This window comes from Epinephelus fuscoguttatus, linkage group LG10, assembly GCF_011397635.1.
Source record: "Epinephelus fuscoguttatus linkage group LG10, E.fuscoguttatus.final_Chr_v1".
Lineage (NCBI taxonomy): Eukaryota > Metazoa > Chordata > Actinopteri > Perciformes > Serranidae > Epinephelus > Epinephelus fuscoguttatus.
Window position 1 is genome coordinate 34,452,418 of NC_064761.1, and position 17,098 is coordinate 34,469,515.

At 40.8% G+C, this 17,098-nt stretch overlaps 1 protein-coding gene across 1 annotated transcript in view; it reads left to right on the forward strand.

Annotated features, from left to right (window-relative positions):
• Positions 1 to 17,098, forward strand: part of LOC125896420 (NACHT, LRR and PYD domains-containing protein 12-like) — a 45,550-nt gene that overhangs the window by 20,516 nt on the left and 7,936 nt on the right. The window contains exons 2-5 of the mRNA XM_049588978.1: positions 7,217 to 7,363; positions 9,479 to 9,717; positions 9,919 to 11,794; positions 12,505 to 12,681. Of these exons, the coding sequence (XP_049444935.1) occupies positions 7,236 to 7,363; positions 9,479 to 9,717; positions 9,919 to 11,794; positions 12,505 to 12,681 (2,420 nt within the window). The 5' untranslated portion in view covers positions 7,217 to 7,235. The remainder of the gene's footprint in view (positions 1 to 7,216; positions 7,364 to 9,478; positions 9,718 to 9,918; positions 11,795 to 12,504; positions 12,682 to 17,098) is intronic.

Below are 17,098 nucleotides of genomic sequence, written 5' to 3' on the forward strand. Positions count from 1 at the left end.
TCGGGATGAAGTTGGACACAAAACTAACCGGCATGCATTGTGCGCCGATCGCGGTGATCGAATCTGCACAGGCCTGGCTCATCTCGAATGAACCTAGTGTTTGGGTGCACACCTAGCTAAAAGCAAAGGTACTGTGGTGTCTGAACACCATGACAAAACACCAATCATACAAATCAAATGAGGAGTTGGATTTATTCATTTATTTCATTTGTGTTGATTGTGTCGTTGGTCTTAAATTTCATTTCAAGTGGCATTAAAAAAGTCTTAAAAAGTCTTAAATTTAACTTGCCTTAAGCTCTAGGAACCCTGTAAAGTATCTTAGCCCTTAAGAGAGCTCCTAAAGTGAAACAGTGTTAGGAGGAGGAGGCTTCAGAGTTTCACAGAGGAGAAAATGGCAGAAATACAAAGAGGAAGGAGAAATATCCTCCAAATGTCCTCAGCATTATCGACTTGCGACAGTGCACGTCCATAAAACGTCTCTCCTGAATCCAAAATAATTCCAAGTAGCAAAAGTACTGTGCTTGTTCACAACAACTTCTTCATATTTTCCTTGCTCCTCTCTCCTTCCTACTTGTTCACCTCCAGCAAATGACACATGACCTGACAGGGTAGCTGAGGCTTCATCTAATTAGCCAAACGGTGTCTAGGGCTTCCCCAAATGCTCACATGCTGAGTGTAAATGCATGTACGAGTATTAACACTGATTTTTCATTCATCGCAGTTCAGGCGGTCTTTACGATGCGTTTATCTTGCATGTTCATATCGCGATGGCGATGAAAATGCGATTTATCGTGCAGCCCTACCTTAGTGCAGTTTTATGTTAAATTAAAACAAAAGCATTAGCACAACTTGCTAACTTTTCATTTCAATGTGCTTTTAGTGTGTTCAAGATCCTGGCACAAATCCTGCTTTTTCAAGAAGAATCAGTCGCTGGTATGTTCATTTTCCTTGGTTCCATTTTAAATTTGATTTTAAAGTGTTCTTGGTGTCGGATTGTGACTTACACAGTAGTAGATTTTTGGGGTTAATATAAGCTCTTTTTTCTGCATAGGATGTTATACCCGATGAGATTGTTTCTGACTCTGCAAGTAGTGATGGCTGTTCCTCTGGTGATCTCTACATAGCTGACACTGCACCAAGGTCTGATGGATCCAACTCTGATGAAGATGTTGTAACTGACACTGAACTATTTAGTGATAGTGAGGATCTAAACCTACCACATCGCAAGAGTGGACCAGTTGACTCACTTTCTTCCCAGGAAAGGACAAAGACAGTCCTGCAACCTATATCCTGCATGGAACAGGAGGACAGGATGCTTCCAACTCTGGCAGAGTTGGCATTGATGATGACTTCATACCTGATAGTGAACCCTGTTCTGATGTTGATGATCCTACTACAAGTAATACCCAGACTCTTCCAAGAAGTACAACAGAGTCTTTTCTACTGAGACTGCAGCAGCACCACAAGTCTCTTCTTGCACATCAAAAATTACTGCTATGTTTGCAAAACACCTCAGTCTAAAATATCTCGTCACCTTAAAAAGCATGAGAAAGTAGAGCCTGATATTGCTGAAGCATTCTCATTCCCTAAGAACTCAAAAGAGAGAAAGAGGTTACTTGAGAAGTTGCGGAACAAAGGTAATTATGAACATAATCAAGAAGTAATGCGTAAACATGATGGACAATTGAAACTGAAAAGAAGACCAGGACCATCAAAAATCTCTAAAGTGCTTTGAGTAGTTGATAAGACTAGAAAAGGGCTATATAAGTACAGTCCATTTACCATTGATCACTTAACTTCAATTGATGCTGAAGGCCTTTTTTGTATTCTTTCACCAGAAAATCAAGAAATGAAGACGCCTGAAGAGGTCACCAGCTCCTCTGGTAATGTGTGGGAAAGCCTTATGGACGGGCTCCACCGGGCACGTCAGCGGCGTGACACGTCTGCAGCGCGAGTCCCGTAGCAGCTCGCCACCCTGTTAATCAATTACAGTGGCTCCACTGGCAACAGGAGCGGCACAACAACCGCCGTCTGTCGCGCGACAACTCTCTATTTTACACGGCTCTTCTATTTTTGTCGCGCTATGCTCCCCTATGCGACCCTCCAGCAGATAAAAACTACATGAAATAGTGTGCTAAACGAGCACAATGTGTTTTTAATTGAATAAACCATTTTCAGAGGTGATATGTGATTTTTTTTTTTTCATGCATTTACTCATGTTTATCCGTGACATTGTGTAAATGTCCGTGGCGGACATTTGAAAGCGAGTAGATGACAAACAGTAGCCTACAGTAAACTTGTAGATAACTCAAATATATGTAATTACTTAGGTGGGAAATGCTTTAACATTTCATGAAGCCTCTCGCTCGCAAACGGTAAACAACCCCGCTGGCTTCACGCTACGCCGCCCGCACGCGGTCAGTGGAGCCCAAATGAATACGCCCGCGACGCTACGCTGACGTGACGCTACGCTTGCAGCCGGTGGAGCCCGCCGTTACATTGCCCTTGCTATATTGCAGGCAGCGTTACTGTGCTGTATGTATTCTAAAAGGGGGAGAAATCAGATTTAAGTTTTGCTTTAAACTACCTTTAGCTCTCATAATGGGTGTAAATTATATAAAATGCTGTCAGGGGCCTGTACTACAAAGGGACTTTAATATACTTAGAATGTGTTCAGTGTTATTTGTTAAATTTGCCTCTAATGTTCACTGTTCATATGGATCCAGATTGTAGTATTATAGTATAAGTTATTCATTGGATATATCATTACTTGTTACTTTGCAGTTAGAATGGAATCAAACTTAAGGAACATAAATATGTTGCTTCTAATGGATGTTAAAAAAAAAAGTTCAGATTGAAGAAGTTTACAATTTTAATTTTTTTTTCCTTAGAGAAAAGAAAAAGAATGGAATCTATCCAGGATGTGGCCAAGAGTTACAAAGGTACAGTTTTTATTTGTTTAAAGTTGTAGTAATGATTCAGAGGGGTATTCTAGAAATCGGGTTTAGTGAACAGTCTTGAATTTGTTAACCTTATGATGAGGTAAACTGCATTTTCAGGACCATAGAGGGTGACGACTTAAGCTTTGGATCACTTACTATGTTTGGTGTCTTTCAGACCACAATAGCAACTTTTTTCTTCAAATAAGCGGCTTACAACATATCAAGTTACTTTTTGGACAGACCTTGCTTCGTCTCCTTGAAGGCAGCCTCTGGTATTTCTCAGTGAATGAGAGCTGATGTGGCCCTCTAACTGTTTGGTGAGACAGACCCAGACAGATACGTGAACATAATGACCAAACTCTGATTCGTTTTTACTCTAAATTAATTACCTTTACTATCTAAGTTTGATTTTATGCTATCAACATAGACAGTTAATAATAGTGAATTTATTCCAGTGCATGATCATTCCTCCAATTCCAGTACATGATCATCTCTATTTTGTAACAGATTTAACCACCTCACCTAGCTATGAGGCGGTGATTGGATTACATGCATTTCTATATTCTTCTTTTTTGTTTTTTTTTTTAAATATTTGTTGGTTAGGTGGCCTTTATTACAGTGGAGAAAGATAGGAAATGCAGGGAAGAGAGTAGGGAATGACATGAAGTAAATGGTCCGTCCGGTTAGGAATTGAATCGGGACCTGCTCTTCAGAGCGCTAGCACCCATGTGGTACGACCTAACCACTCGACTACCGGTCACCCCGCATTTCTGTATTCTAAAAGCTGTCACAGTTGACCATCAGCCTGTTGACAATGCTGTAACTTTTCCCTTCAAACATTCCAGAACAGCTAAGTCCAATCATGAATGCTTACTCTTTACAGAGTCATGTCATGTCCTCATAAAGTCAGTCCATATCAAAGTTAACACCAAAGCACTACTACCAAATCTTGATTGGATAGAAGTTTTTTTTTTTTTTTTAATCTGGATGGGGGTGGGATTCATATTGAGTGCATGCATAGTGACGTGCAATTTCATCTAGTCCTTCAAAATTGTAGAGTTGTCTCTCTTCACATCTTCATATAATTTTAGGGATCAAGTTCAAGTTACAGCTTATGTTCAATAAATAGCATTGTTTCTTTTGGAAAATAAACTTCTCCACAAATGGTTTGTACTAGCTATTCTAACAAAATCATGTATTGGTTCTCCAGGGCAAAAGAAACTGTGTACAACCCAGAGTGTGGTAACCAGCTCCAAAGGTAGGACTCCATCCATCCTTGCAGCTACATTTGGGGACCAAAATTTCCCCAGCAGTACACTGCACACTGACTGATAAAACAACAACAACAACAAAAACGAATACTCGACTAAAGAAATCTCAGTCGATCTACGGGATCTCCAACTATTGATTCGAATATTCGACTATCAGGGGACAACCCTAAACATTTGTAACCTACATTTCAGTGGCAAGTTATTTCAAGAAAATATAAATTAAATTGTAACAGTTATTGTCTTCCCTATCTTAACATATACAATTTTCTTTTGATTGACAGAGGTCAAATCGTCAAGAAGATGTGTGAAAAGGCCATGGAGCAAGGTTGAAGTCAGTGCTGTTATGAAACACTTCAAAATACATATCGCTAAAGGACACCTTGCATCAAAGTTGGAGTGTGAGCAGTGCAAGCGCGCTGAGCACCCTGTTTTGACAGACAGAACTATTCAAAACATTCGCGATTTTGTGAGGAACAGGGTGTTATGTTCAAACGAAATGGGGGTGAAATAGCCTGAGGTTGTGGGTGGGTTTTTCCCCGCACTTTATTCTTGTGCAATGGACCTCCTGTCCCACTCAATTTTTGTTTACATCGTCAATGTTTTACAGTTTGCCCAGGGCAGTAATTGTTGCTTTAAGTTGCTCTGCACTTTATGTTAATATTACTTGGCACTTAAATTTGTTTTGTTAACAATGTCAGTTAAACATTTGTACAAGTTGTAAAAACTGTCTAAAACTAACACTGTTAGAGTGGGTAGTGAGGGGAAATAAAGAAAGACATTACCTTTTCAAGTTCAATGTGTTTTCAGTATGTTCAAAATTTGGTTATCGTAGAAACTTGTATATCGGCCATAACAGCAATGTTAATATTGGTTATCGGTGTCGGCCAGAATTTTCATATCGGTGTATATTAAGGCAGCCTTATACCTATTCTTTGTTCTACACTTTATTTTACTTGGCACTGTAATTTGTATGTTTTACTTGGCCCTTCAAAGGGGTAGTTCAACTTTTATGATGTTGGGTTTTGTGAGACCCTTATAACAGAAATATTTATTTAAAAAAAGCTGCTGAGTGTTACATTTTATTTGAGAAATGCCCATTTTATTCAATAAAATAAATTCCACTGATGAGGCAAAATGTTGAGCACCATTGTGTAGGGTGCGGTGCTTACACCAGTGTAGTTCTTTACAGTCATTCTTGGTGTAGATGTCCCTTACAGGTTTAAAAAGATGTGAATTATGCCCATTAATACCAGTGTGTCTCATAACTGATTCAAGGATAATTTATCATTCAAGGATAATTTATCATCATTCTAGGACATGAGGGTGAGCGTACATGAAAAGAACGAAATTTAGTAGTCAAGGTCCCAAAAAAGCAGCAGACAATATAAAAATTAGATCAAAGTTGAACAGTAAAGATTAAGCAGAGGAGGACAATTGATTGAAAGTGCATTCGGTGCCACTAAATATTGTGATATATAAAATATGATGATGCACATCCTTCCTCCTGAGGGGAGGAGGTTGAACAGTCCATGGGTGGGATGAGAGGGGTCCATCAGAATGCTGGCAGCTATGTTCCTACATCTGCTGATGTAAATGTCTGTCGCTGATGGGAGGCAGTTGATGGTGATCCTCTGTGCTGATATCACTACCTGCTGCAGAGCCTTTCTTTCTACAGCAGAGCAGTTTCCATACCACACAGTGGTGCATGATGTCAGGATGTTCTCCACTGCATATCTGTGAGAAAGTTGTCCAGCCTCTCTACTGATAGTCATGACTCACTTTGTGCTAGCTGTGGCTTATGACAGAAATTCAGTCAGGAATATTTTTTGCAGTGTCACTCATACACCTGGCCCAACATTATTGCCAGCATTGTGTTTAATAGTCAGATTCAATTATCCATATAAAATGCTCAATTGATTTAACCTTTCAAAATGCAGGTAGTTTACCTTTCTCAAAACTCTTGCAGTGAGGTACTTTTCAGTGATGGATTGCCATATAACACTTGTGTGTGTAATTTAAACCAGTGTTGTCCTCATAATCAAGGGTTTTGCTCTGATTGTGTATGTGTGTGTGTGGGTAATGTACAGTTAAACCAGTGTTGTCCTCATAATCAAGGGTTTTGCTCTGATTTTGTATGTGTGTGTGTGGGTAATGTACAGTTAAACCAGTGTTGTCCTCATAATCCAGGGTTTTGCTCTGATTGTGTATGTGTGTGTGTGGGTAATGTACAGTTAAACCAGTGTTGTCCTCATAATCCAGGTTTTTTTCTGATTGTATGTGTGTGTGTGTGTCATGTACAGTTAAACCAGTGTTGTCCTCATAATCCAGGGTTTTGCTCTGATTGTGTGTGTGTGTGTGGGTCATGTACAGTTAAGGCAGTGTTGTCCTCATAATCCAGGGTTTTGCTCTGATTGTGTATGTGTGTGTGGGTCATGTACAGTTAAACCAGTGTTGTCCTCATAATCCAGGGTTTTGCTCTGATTGTGTGTGTGTGGATAATGTACAGTTAAACCAGTGTTGTCCTCATAATCAAGGGTTTTGCTCTGATTGTGTGTGTGTGTGTGTGGGTCATGTACAGTTAAACCAGTGTTGTCCTCATAATCCAGGGTTTTGCTCTGATTGTGTGTGTGTGGATAATGTACAGTTAAACCAGTGTTGTCCTCATAATCAAGGGTTTTGCTCTGATTGTGTGTGTGTGTGGGTAATGTCCCAACAAACAAGTGTGGGGTCAGGAAACGCCTTCTCCCGCCCCGTCCTCATAGTCCGTAAAATGTCAGGTTTTCATATCTTCAGATTCTTTGACAATAATTTAATTCTAAGTAGACAGAAACATTTCTAAATTTTTTTGGACCATTTTAATCTTTCTTGCATCTCTCTGGGACAAAGGGAAAGGTGGGTCCCCATAAACCATGACTGAGCTGGTATGGGAAAAGTGTCCTCATAATCCGCCCATACCTGTATGTGTGTGTGTGTGTGTGTGTGTGTGTGTGTGTGTGTGTCCAGTCGTCTCAGATTTGAGAAGATGAGTGATTTGGAGAAAGAGAAGGACAGATCAGAGTCTCCAGTGTCCAGCTGTCTGTCTTTGAAGAGTGACCAATCCAGAGATTTCCCTCCATTCTTCAGTAATGAGCCTGGACCCTCAGACACAAAGTAAGAGACTGTTTCTACTGTAAACTGACCTGAAGATGATTCAGTTTTTATATTATCTGATAATCTACACTACAACACTGTGTTTTTATAATGACATGAGGTGTTGTTGTAGTCACTCACTGGGGATCAGAGTCCTTTATATTTGTGTATCTACTGATACAGAGTCTGACCTGATACTTATATTTATCTGAGCATGGATTAAATGTGTATCTGACACATTGTAATAACAGCTGTAGCTGCAGAATCTGACACACCTTAGTGCAACTTGATCCAAGTTCAAGGTACAAAGCTCGGCTTTACTGCCATTATACAATACAGGACTGCACAATAAAATGCATTTGTATCGTCCTCCAGGCAACATTCTGCAGAGGCTTGTAAATTAGACAGAACATTGTGAATGCACGTGTTTTCTGTGAACTGATGTCATCTCTTATGCTGATGTCCTGCTTCTTGACTAAATTGTTGATGTATATTGTAACTTTTGTGTGCTTCTAATGTTTTCTATGTCCTGTACTCAGGGCCTCCTTGTAAAAGAAAGCTTGCTCTTGCTTAATGACCTTCCCAGTTTGAATAAAGGTTATAAATAGAAAAATAAACAGATATCGAAATATCTAACTTAAAATACAACAATAAAACAGGTAATGAAATATCAACATATCAGTAAAAGAAGAAATCAGAAGGAAAATGTAATTATATTTACATGGGTATACAAATATAGTTATTATGGTTATGTATATATGTCGACACAAATATATATGTATACATAATCTGAAGATCCGGGCGGCACGGTGGTGTGGTGGTTAGCACTCTCGCCTCACAGCAAGAGGGTTGCTGGTTCGATCCCGGGCGTGGGAGCCCTTCTGTGCGGAGTCTGCATGTTCTCCCCGTGTCAGCGTGGGTTCTCTCCGGGCACTCCGGCTTCCTCCCACAGTCCAAAGACATGCAGATTGGGGACTAGGTTAATTGGTAACTCTAAATTGTCCGTAGGTGTGAATGTGAGCGTGAATGGTTGTTTGTCTCTATGTGTCAGCCCTGCGATAGTCTGGCGACCTGTCCAGGGATAGCTGGGATAGGCTCCAGCCCCCCTGCGACACTCAAGAGGATGAAGCGGTTAGAAGATGAATGAATGAATGAATCTGAAGATCCTGGCTCCAAACTATTACACTGATAAGCTTCAATTGTTGATCTGATATGAATCAAAGTTCAGCTGGAAGACAGTGACTCCTGAAACTGACATGCTGCAGTCAGCTAAAGAAAAGAGGTCTCACTCTGTTGGAGTTGTTGGAGCGACAGAAACACTGTGATTGTTCAGTGATGTTACGGAGTGGAGCTTCTTCTCACACTGATGATCTTTAGAAACACAGTAGGGTTTTAAATTTGTCAGACTTATTAACTGAGCCTGTGATATTTCTTTGTTATGTGTTAACAGAAATCATTTTGTCAAAGAGGTTTCGAAGTTGCCCCAGAAATCTTCCACAAAGTTCAGCAGTAGAAAACTCTGTGAAAATCACATGCACTGCGGCTCATTAACATCTGAAGTTTGAGGGAATATTCTGCTAAACTAAAAAAGTGGAGACACAAATTTTGCACCACTGAAGGTGATAAGTGACAGTTTTTATCTCCTCTGGTGGCTTCAGATGAAGAAACTGGAAGTAATGTTCAGTAGAATCTCCATGTTTCAGTCTGTCAGCCTCAGACAGTTGAATCTACTTTAAGGTGTCCCATCATCTGACGCTCATGTGGATTTCAAAGCAGTTCACCAGTTACAGAATGAATGATGAGAGGATGAATTACTTGAGACATGTGATTAATAATTGTTCCAAAGTTTGTTTGAATTGCACAGCATGTCCAGCAAAAACACCAAAACTAAAATCACCTGAGGATTGACTGTCTCTCATCAAGAATAGTTTAACTGCAAGGAAATGTTGAAAGACATGAGGAAAGTTTGGGCCTTTTGAAAATTGTCTCACAGTGGAGCAGAACATTACTCAGGAGGTTTTCATGAAGCTCTACCATGAGATATTTGAACTGCCAGTGATTAAGTATGTGAATAAAACAAACTATTTCCACAAGAGGTGGCAGGACGAGGTCTAAAGAATGTGTTCATCTCCACAGAGAGAAGAAGAAGAGGAGTCATGTTTCTGGGGAGGAGCAGCCGTCCTGCTGTGTTTTGTGTCAGGACGTCCTGAGGGATCCAGTCTCTACCAGCTGTGGACACTGGTTCTGCAGACAGTGCATCACCTCACATTGGGACCAATCTGCTTCATCAGGAGACTCCTCCTGTCCTCAGTGTGGGAAAAGATCCAGAACAAGAGCTGGACTGCAGACAGCCAGTCAGACCATCACTGTACAAAGTAAGACTGTACATCTGTCCTCTGATGTCATCATGTCTGAACACAGGATTCTTCTTGATTTATTTCTTGTGTTGTACAGCATCCACATTAAAGATTGTTATTAAAGTCATAAAATTTTTAATTCTTTAATTTAATGTTGGTCATGAAAATAATCATCAGCTTCTCTTTTCCTTTAGTCTCACATTGTTTCTTCTCTTTCAGCAGGTAGTGGTCTGCAGGAAGTTTTAGATGAACATAAGATCAGTCTGAGGAGGAGATGTGAACATGTGACTGAAGGAAGTGATGAAACAGGAAGAGAAACCCTCCTCAACAGGATCTACACTGAGCTCTACATCACAGAGGGACAGAGTGAAGAGGTTAATACCCAACATGAGGTGACACAGCTTGAGACAGCTTCCAAGAAGAAGATCCTCCATGACACTCCAATCAAGTGTCACGAAATCTTTAAAGCTTTACCTGACCAACAGAAACACATCAGAGTCATTCTTACGAATGGCGTCGCTGGCATTGGAAAAACCTTCTCGGTGCAGAAGTTCACTCTGGACTGGGCTGAGGGTTTGGAAAACCAAGATGTCAGTCTGGTGATTCTGCTTTCGTTCAGGGAGCTGAACTTGATCAGAGATGAGCAGTACAGTCTTCTCACTCTGCTCCATGTTTTCCATCCAACATTACAGAAGGTCACAGCAGAGGAGCTCGCTGTCTGTAAAGTTCTGTTCATCTTTGATGGCCTGGATGAAAGCAGACTGTCACTGGATTTCCAACACAATGAGGTTGTGACTGATGTCACACAGAAGTCATCAGTCAATGTGCTGCTGACAAACCTCATCAAGGGGAATCTGCTCCCCTCGGCTCTCATCTGGATAACTTCCCGACCTGCAGCAGCCAATCAGATCCCTCCTGCATGTGTTGACAGGGTAACAGAAGTACGAGGCTTCACTGACGCTCAGAAGGAGGAGTACTTCAGGAGGAGAGTCAGTGATGAGGAGCTGTCCAGCAGAATGATTTCACACATCAGGACATCCAGGAGCCTCCACATCATGTGTCTAATCCCAGTCTTCTGCTGGATCACTGCTACAGTTCTGGATCACATGTTGACTACAGAGCAGAGAGGAGAGCTGCCCAAGACCCTGACTGACCTGTACTCACACTTCCTGCTGGTTCAGACAAAGAGGAAGAAGCAGAAGTATAATGAGGAGCATGAGACAAGTCCACAGGAGCTGACGGAGGCTGACAGAGAAGTTCTTCTGAAGCTGGGGAGGCTGGCGTTTGATCATCTGGAGAAAGGAAACATGTTTTACCAAGAAGACCTGGATAGGTGTGGTCTTGATGTCACAGAGGCCTCGGTGTTCTCAGGAGTTTGTACAGAGATCTTCAAAAGAGAGAGTGTGATCTTCCAGCAAACAGTCTACTGCTTCGTTCATCTGAGCATTCAGGAGTTTCTGGCTGCTGTCTATCTGTTCCACTGTTTCACCAACAGGAAGACAGAGGTACTGGAGGACTTCCTGGGGAAAGACTGGGATAATTACAGACCCCTGGATGTCGTCCTGGAGAAATATGGGAATAAACACAGACCCCTGAAGGACTTCCTGGGGAAAGACCGGGATAAAAACAGATCCCTGGATGTGTTTCTGAAGACAGCCATGGAGAAATCCCTCCAAAGTGAAAATGGTCACCTAGACCTGTTTGTCCGTTTCCTTCATGGCCTGTCTCTGGAGTCCAACCAGAGACTACTGGGAGGCCTGCTGGGTTGTACAGACAACAGTCCAGAAATCATCCAGAGAGCCATCAAAAACCTGAAGAAGATGAGTAGTGATGAGATCTCTCCTGACAGAAGCATCAACATCTTCCGCTGTCTGCTGGAGATGAACGACCACTCAATACATCAGGAGATCCAAGAGTTCCTGAAGTCAGAGAACAGACCAGAGAAGAAACTCTCTGAGATCCACTGCTCAGCTCTGGCCTACATGCTGCAGATGTCAGAGGAGGTTCTGGATGAGTTGAACCTGAGGAAATACAACACAACAGAGGAGGGACGACTGAGACTGATTCCAGCTGTGAGGAACTGCAGAAAGGCTGTGTAAGTCCAGATGTGATAATGTGATCATAAATCACTGTAAATTAGTTCTTCAAATATATACACTATACAATTCTTATATTCCTTATTAACCTGGTAAAACAAATTAAGAAATTTAAAGGTTGTGGTTGAGAATTTATCACAGCAGCATTTCAGCCCAACATGTAGCAGTATGTTATGGTTATCAGTGAATGCAGTAAAGTTGTTATTACATAAGTAGATGATGATATAAGTGATTTATATAATCAGATATGCAGATAATACCTGAGTTTCTTTTCTCCTAAACTAAAGAATTAAAAATAAGATCTGTATCATTTTTCAAAGCAGATTTCCGAAGTCCTAAAGAACGATTGTCATGCAATTATTGCTATTGTTTTTTGTTTGTTTGTTTTTCTCTTTTAATGTAATGGTTTTGGAGCCACTTTATAGGGGGCACAGAGGATGTAAGGGGATGCCACACCTCCTTCTCAAAGAAAATGGACCAAAAAACAAATTAAGGGTTCTACTCACACTGTTTAAATAGCACAATACTATTTTTATGAGTTGCCTTTTAATTACTTTTAATTCTTCATGTCCTTTTTTTACACTTAACTACTTTCAGTTGATCTAAACGGGATATGTCAAACTGTTCGTGTTTCATAATTTGAATATTAAGTATTAAATATTAAGTGTTTCTTCCATAATAACAAATCTTTGAATATGTGTCATGACAGACTTTCTGGCTGTGGAATCCCAGAGACTCACTGTGGAGTCATGGCCTCAGCTCTTAAGTCCAACCCCTCCCATCTGAGAGAGCTGCACCTGAGTTTTAACTACTATCTGCAGGATTCAGGAGTGAAGCAGCTGTGTGCTGGACTGGAGAGTCCAAACTGTAGACTGGAGACTCTGAGGTCAGTTCACTGTTTAGGCAGTTTTCTTGTATATATTAAATTCAGATCCTTGATTGAGGTCACAGGATTTCACTTTTTCATAAATTTTCTGTCTTTCCAAATGGCTGAACAATTGGTAAAAATAGAAAAAAATAGAGAAGTGATGATGTAAAAAGCACATCATCAAGTTTGAGATTCATTGCAACAAAATTTAAGATTCCTGAGGTTCTGAGTTATTCTTGTTTTCATGTCAACACTGACTAATTATTTGTGTCCTGGCATATTTTAAAAAATACAATTGTTCAGCCTCTTTTAAAAACAAACAAACCTTGGTCCATCTGTGCCAAATAACTATAAACCCATTTCAAAGCTGTCCTTTATTTGCAAACTTTTAGAAAAAGTTGTTTTCAAACAGGTCATTGCTGCGCTGACGAAACACAAAATTCTTGATACATTCCAGTCAGGGTTCTGTCAGGGGCACTCCACTGAAACAGCCCTTCTTAGAGTCTCAAATGACCTAATAATGTCCTCTGATATCGGTGAATGTTCTGTTTTGGTACTGCTGGATCTCAGAGCAGCTTTTGATAGTGCAGATCACAGTATCTTTCTGGGAATGCCCTTGACTCGTTTTGCTCCTACCTTTCAAATAGGAGTTTCTCTGTGTCTCTTGGTCCTTTAAACTTTGATACTGCCGCTCTTTCCTGTGGTGTACCTCAGGGCTCTGTATTAGGTCCTTTATTATTTAATCAGTATATGCCTTCACTTGGACATATTATTAGCCAGTTCTCAGGCATATCATATCACTGTTATGCTGACGACATTCAACTCTATGTCTCATTTATGCCTGATAACACAGACAAACTTGTTGTTCTTCACAACTGTTTGACTGCAATCAAGGACTGGATGTCAAACAACTACTAACAATTAAACACAGATATGACAGAGGTTCTGATAATTGCTTCAGAAAGTATAGCTTCAAAGGTTGCCCAGAGTATTGGGTCCCTTTTGCCAGTTATACAGTTAAATTTTAGGAATCTTGGTGTTATTTTCGACCAGGCAATGCATTTTGATCATCATATTTAATGATTGGCCCGTACTTGTTTTATTTACCTCAGAAATATTGCAAAGCTCAGGTCTGCGGTGTCTCGACCTTAGCTAGAGATGATTATCCATGCTTTTGTGTCCTCCGGACTGGACTATTGTAATTCACTTTTTATTTGTCTAAAGAAATCACCTCTAAACAGTCTTCAAATAATCCAGAATGCTGCTGCTAGGCTGTTAACCAGGTCCAACAGGTCAACCCATATCACTCCTTTTTTAGTGGCTTCCCATCAGGTTCAGGATCCACTTTAAGTTACTTGTTCTCACGTATAAAGCCCTCCATGGTCAGGCACCTGAGTACATAAGTGATCTCCTTCATTCATATATTGTCAGCAGGTCCCTACTGGCAGTCCCCTGCTCCAGACTGAAAACAAAAGGTGACTGTGCCTTTGAAGTCGTGGCTTCGACACTATGGAACTCCCTTCCATTGGATTTATGGTTGGCAGTCTCAACATTTAAGTTTAAATAAACACAAGAAATTTGTGCTCTAGAGAAAGGATCAGCACTCAGTGAAAAACCTCCTAAGCCCTATGATAAGCTATTGTTGCAAGGCTTAACTATACAGACCAGTAAGCAGTGATAACTAACACGTCTTTGGGGTCATCAGGTGGGAACCTCCTCTTTCATCCTCTCCTGACGACCACTCATAATTTAATAAGTTTCAAATGTAATTTTCGGGAAAATATCCATCTTCTTGGTGTAACACTAGTGTCAGTTTGCATCAATGTAGCGAGTGTGACAGTTGGTTAATTAATGCTTGTATATATTTATAACACCTGTGAGCAGAGTGATTTTACTGTTACAAGTCCCAGTGATGTTGTACTCTATATCAGCACTCATGGAATATCTCTTGTCCAATCAAATTACTCGATCGGAAGTAACTGACCAGCCCGCGGCTTCCCTCCCACATCACTGGGACAAGATGGCGGCGGTGGATGCTGCTGGTGGAGGCTCAGCTTGCCCTCGCACAAAACCTGCAATCTACAAAACGGATAATGGGAAGGTGACAGTGGAAGATGAACTGTTAAACTTTATTGTGGTTAAAATGAAGACTGGTGGCTATGTGCTACACAGGTTTTCTTGTTCATGGAGAGTTACCTGATTCTATGCTTTTTGTTGTGCTAGTACCAGTTATCAAAGATAAAGTGGGGAAGCTGAACAGCTCAGATAATTACAGGCCAGCAGCTCTGGCCAGTGTCATGTCCAAAGTGCTGGAGACAGTTTCTACTGTGTAGACTTGAGAGGTACGTCCTGTCTACTGACAACCAATTTGGTTTTAAACGAAACCATGGCACTGATTTATGTATTTTTGCACTAAAGGAAATTTTAGATAAATAGGCAAAATTCTACAATGTTCATGTGCTTCATTGATGCTTCTAAAGCATTTGATCATGTAAATCATGAGAAATTATTTCTAAAATTGTCTAAAAGTGGGGTCCCTGGTTTTTTAATTAGAATCGGTAACTGGTACTCGCATCAGACAATGAGAGTGCGATGGGGGAATGTAACATCTGTTCCCTTCCATGTGACCAATGGTGTTCACCAGGGCAGAATTTTGCCTCCTTTTCTTTTTAATATGTATATGAATGATTTGTCTTTGATTTTAAATGCATGTGGTACAGGTTATAGGGTTGGTGACTCACTAAGTAATCACCTTATGTACGTAGATGATCTTTAGCCCATATAGTGCTGGTCTCCAACAGCTTCTGAGAATATGCACACAGTAGGGTGCTGATTTTGATATAAAATACAACGCTAAAAAGAGTAAGATCATGATTGTCAGAAGTAGAGAAGACAGACAGTCAACCTTCCCTGACTTCTATCTGTCTGGCACTGCACTCAGAGGGCCGAATTCACAAAAGGATTGCATAGCTTTTGCAGCCGCTTAACTGGTAAAAATGGAGCAAACAGATACCGTCTAATTCACAAAGCACGCGCAGAGGGTGAAATGCTCCACTAACTGCGCTGCTAAGCAGATTGTGTCTCGGTGCTCCGGTGTTATTTGCACGTATTTAAATGAGGTAATATGCATATATTTGGCGGAACAATTGCCCATTTCTATGCAATTGAGCCTCATTGATAAACAACGTCTAATTCACTAACACCAGCACTAACAGCCACACGCAATTTGAGTGAAGTAAATAACGTCTTCAGAAAGCTGGTGCAAACTGGGCGCTCCTCTGTGGAAGCCTCTCGCCCAGACTTTCCAGTGATCGTGGCAGCAGTGATCGTCTGTTAAATCAGTCTGTAAATAATATTTTGACATTATTATTATAATCATTATTACTTTAATGGCATATGAAGATATTGATGCTTTGAACAGGTGACAGTCTGCGGCCATTCTCAAAATGCACTTCTGTCACGCACTTCAAAAGCAACTTTCAATAATTTAATTTACGAAACGGGGGAAACAAACGTGAACAAAAACGGTTCCATAATTCATATTAAATTCAAAAGGTAACGAAAAAACAGCTACAAGTGAGAGGGAATAGTGATAAAGTGGTCAAACTTGGTCAAATCCACAGCCTCAACCCATCCAACACTGTTAGACTGACTCACCAGCAGACATCACTACATGAGGGTATACAGTATTCAGTACTTTGCCAAACAAAGTCTGCCATTGTTCTGCCATGGTATTCTTGGTGCAAGGCCAGCATTTATGCTTTGCCATGTGTGGCTTATTGCAATCAGGAGCAAATCAGGGGCAAACTGCACTCAGCTGCCAAACTTTGTGGGCGTGTTTGCGCTGGTATATCATTAGCGCAATATCCTTTGTGAATAGGACGTTAAGACGGAGCAAACTGCGGGTGCAAATGAAGTGCAATTCAAGGTGCTATCAGCGGCCACAGTTCATTCTTTGTGAATTCGGCCCAGTGTGTAAAGTGAGATTACATATTTGGGCCATATTATCGCAAATGACCTGTCTGATGACAAGGATATCTTTAGGCAGCGTCGGAAGCTGTATGCCCAAGCGAACATGCTGTGTCGTAAGTTCAGCATGTGCTCTGTATCTGTGAAGATCTCACTCTTTAGAGCGTACTGTACACCTTTGTATACTGCCTACCTGTGGTGTCGTTATAAACAAGGCAGCATTAGAAAACTCACAGTGGCTTATAATGACAGCATGAGGCTACTGCTGAGAGCTTCAAGAAGCTCAAGTGCAAGCCATATGTTTGTTAGTGTCGGGGTACCTACCTGTTCTGCTGTTCTATGTAACCTGATGTATGGATTTATGTGTAGGGCATCTGAGTCAGAAAATGACTTAATCGCTGTTTTGGCTAACCCTGTACGCAGTTCTGTCAGATTTTCTTCCAGACTGTGGAACCATTGGCGAACA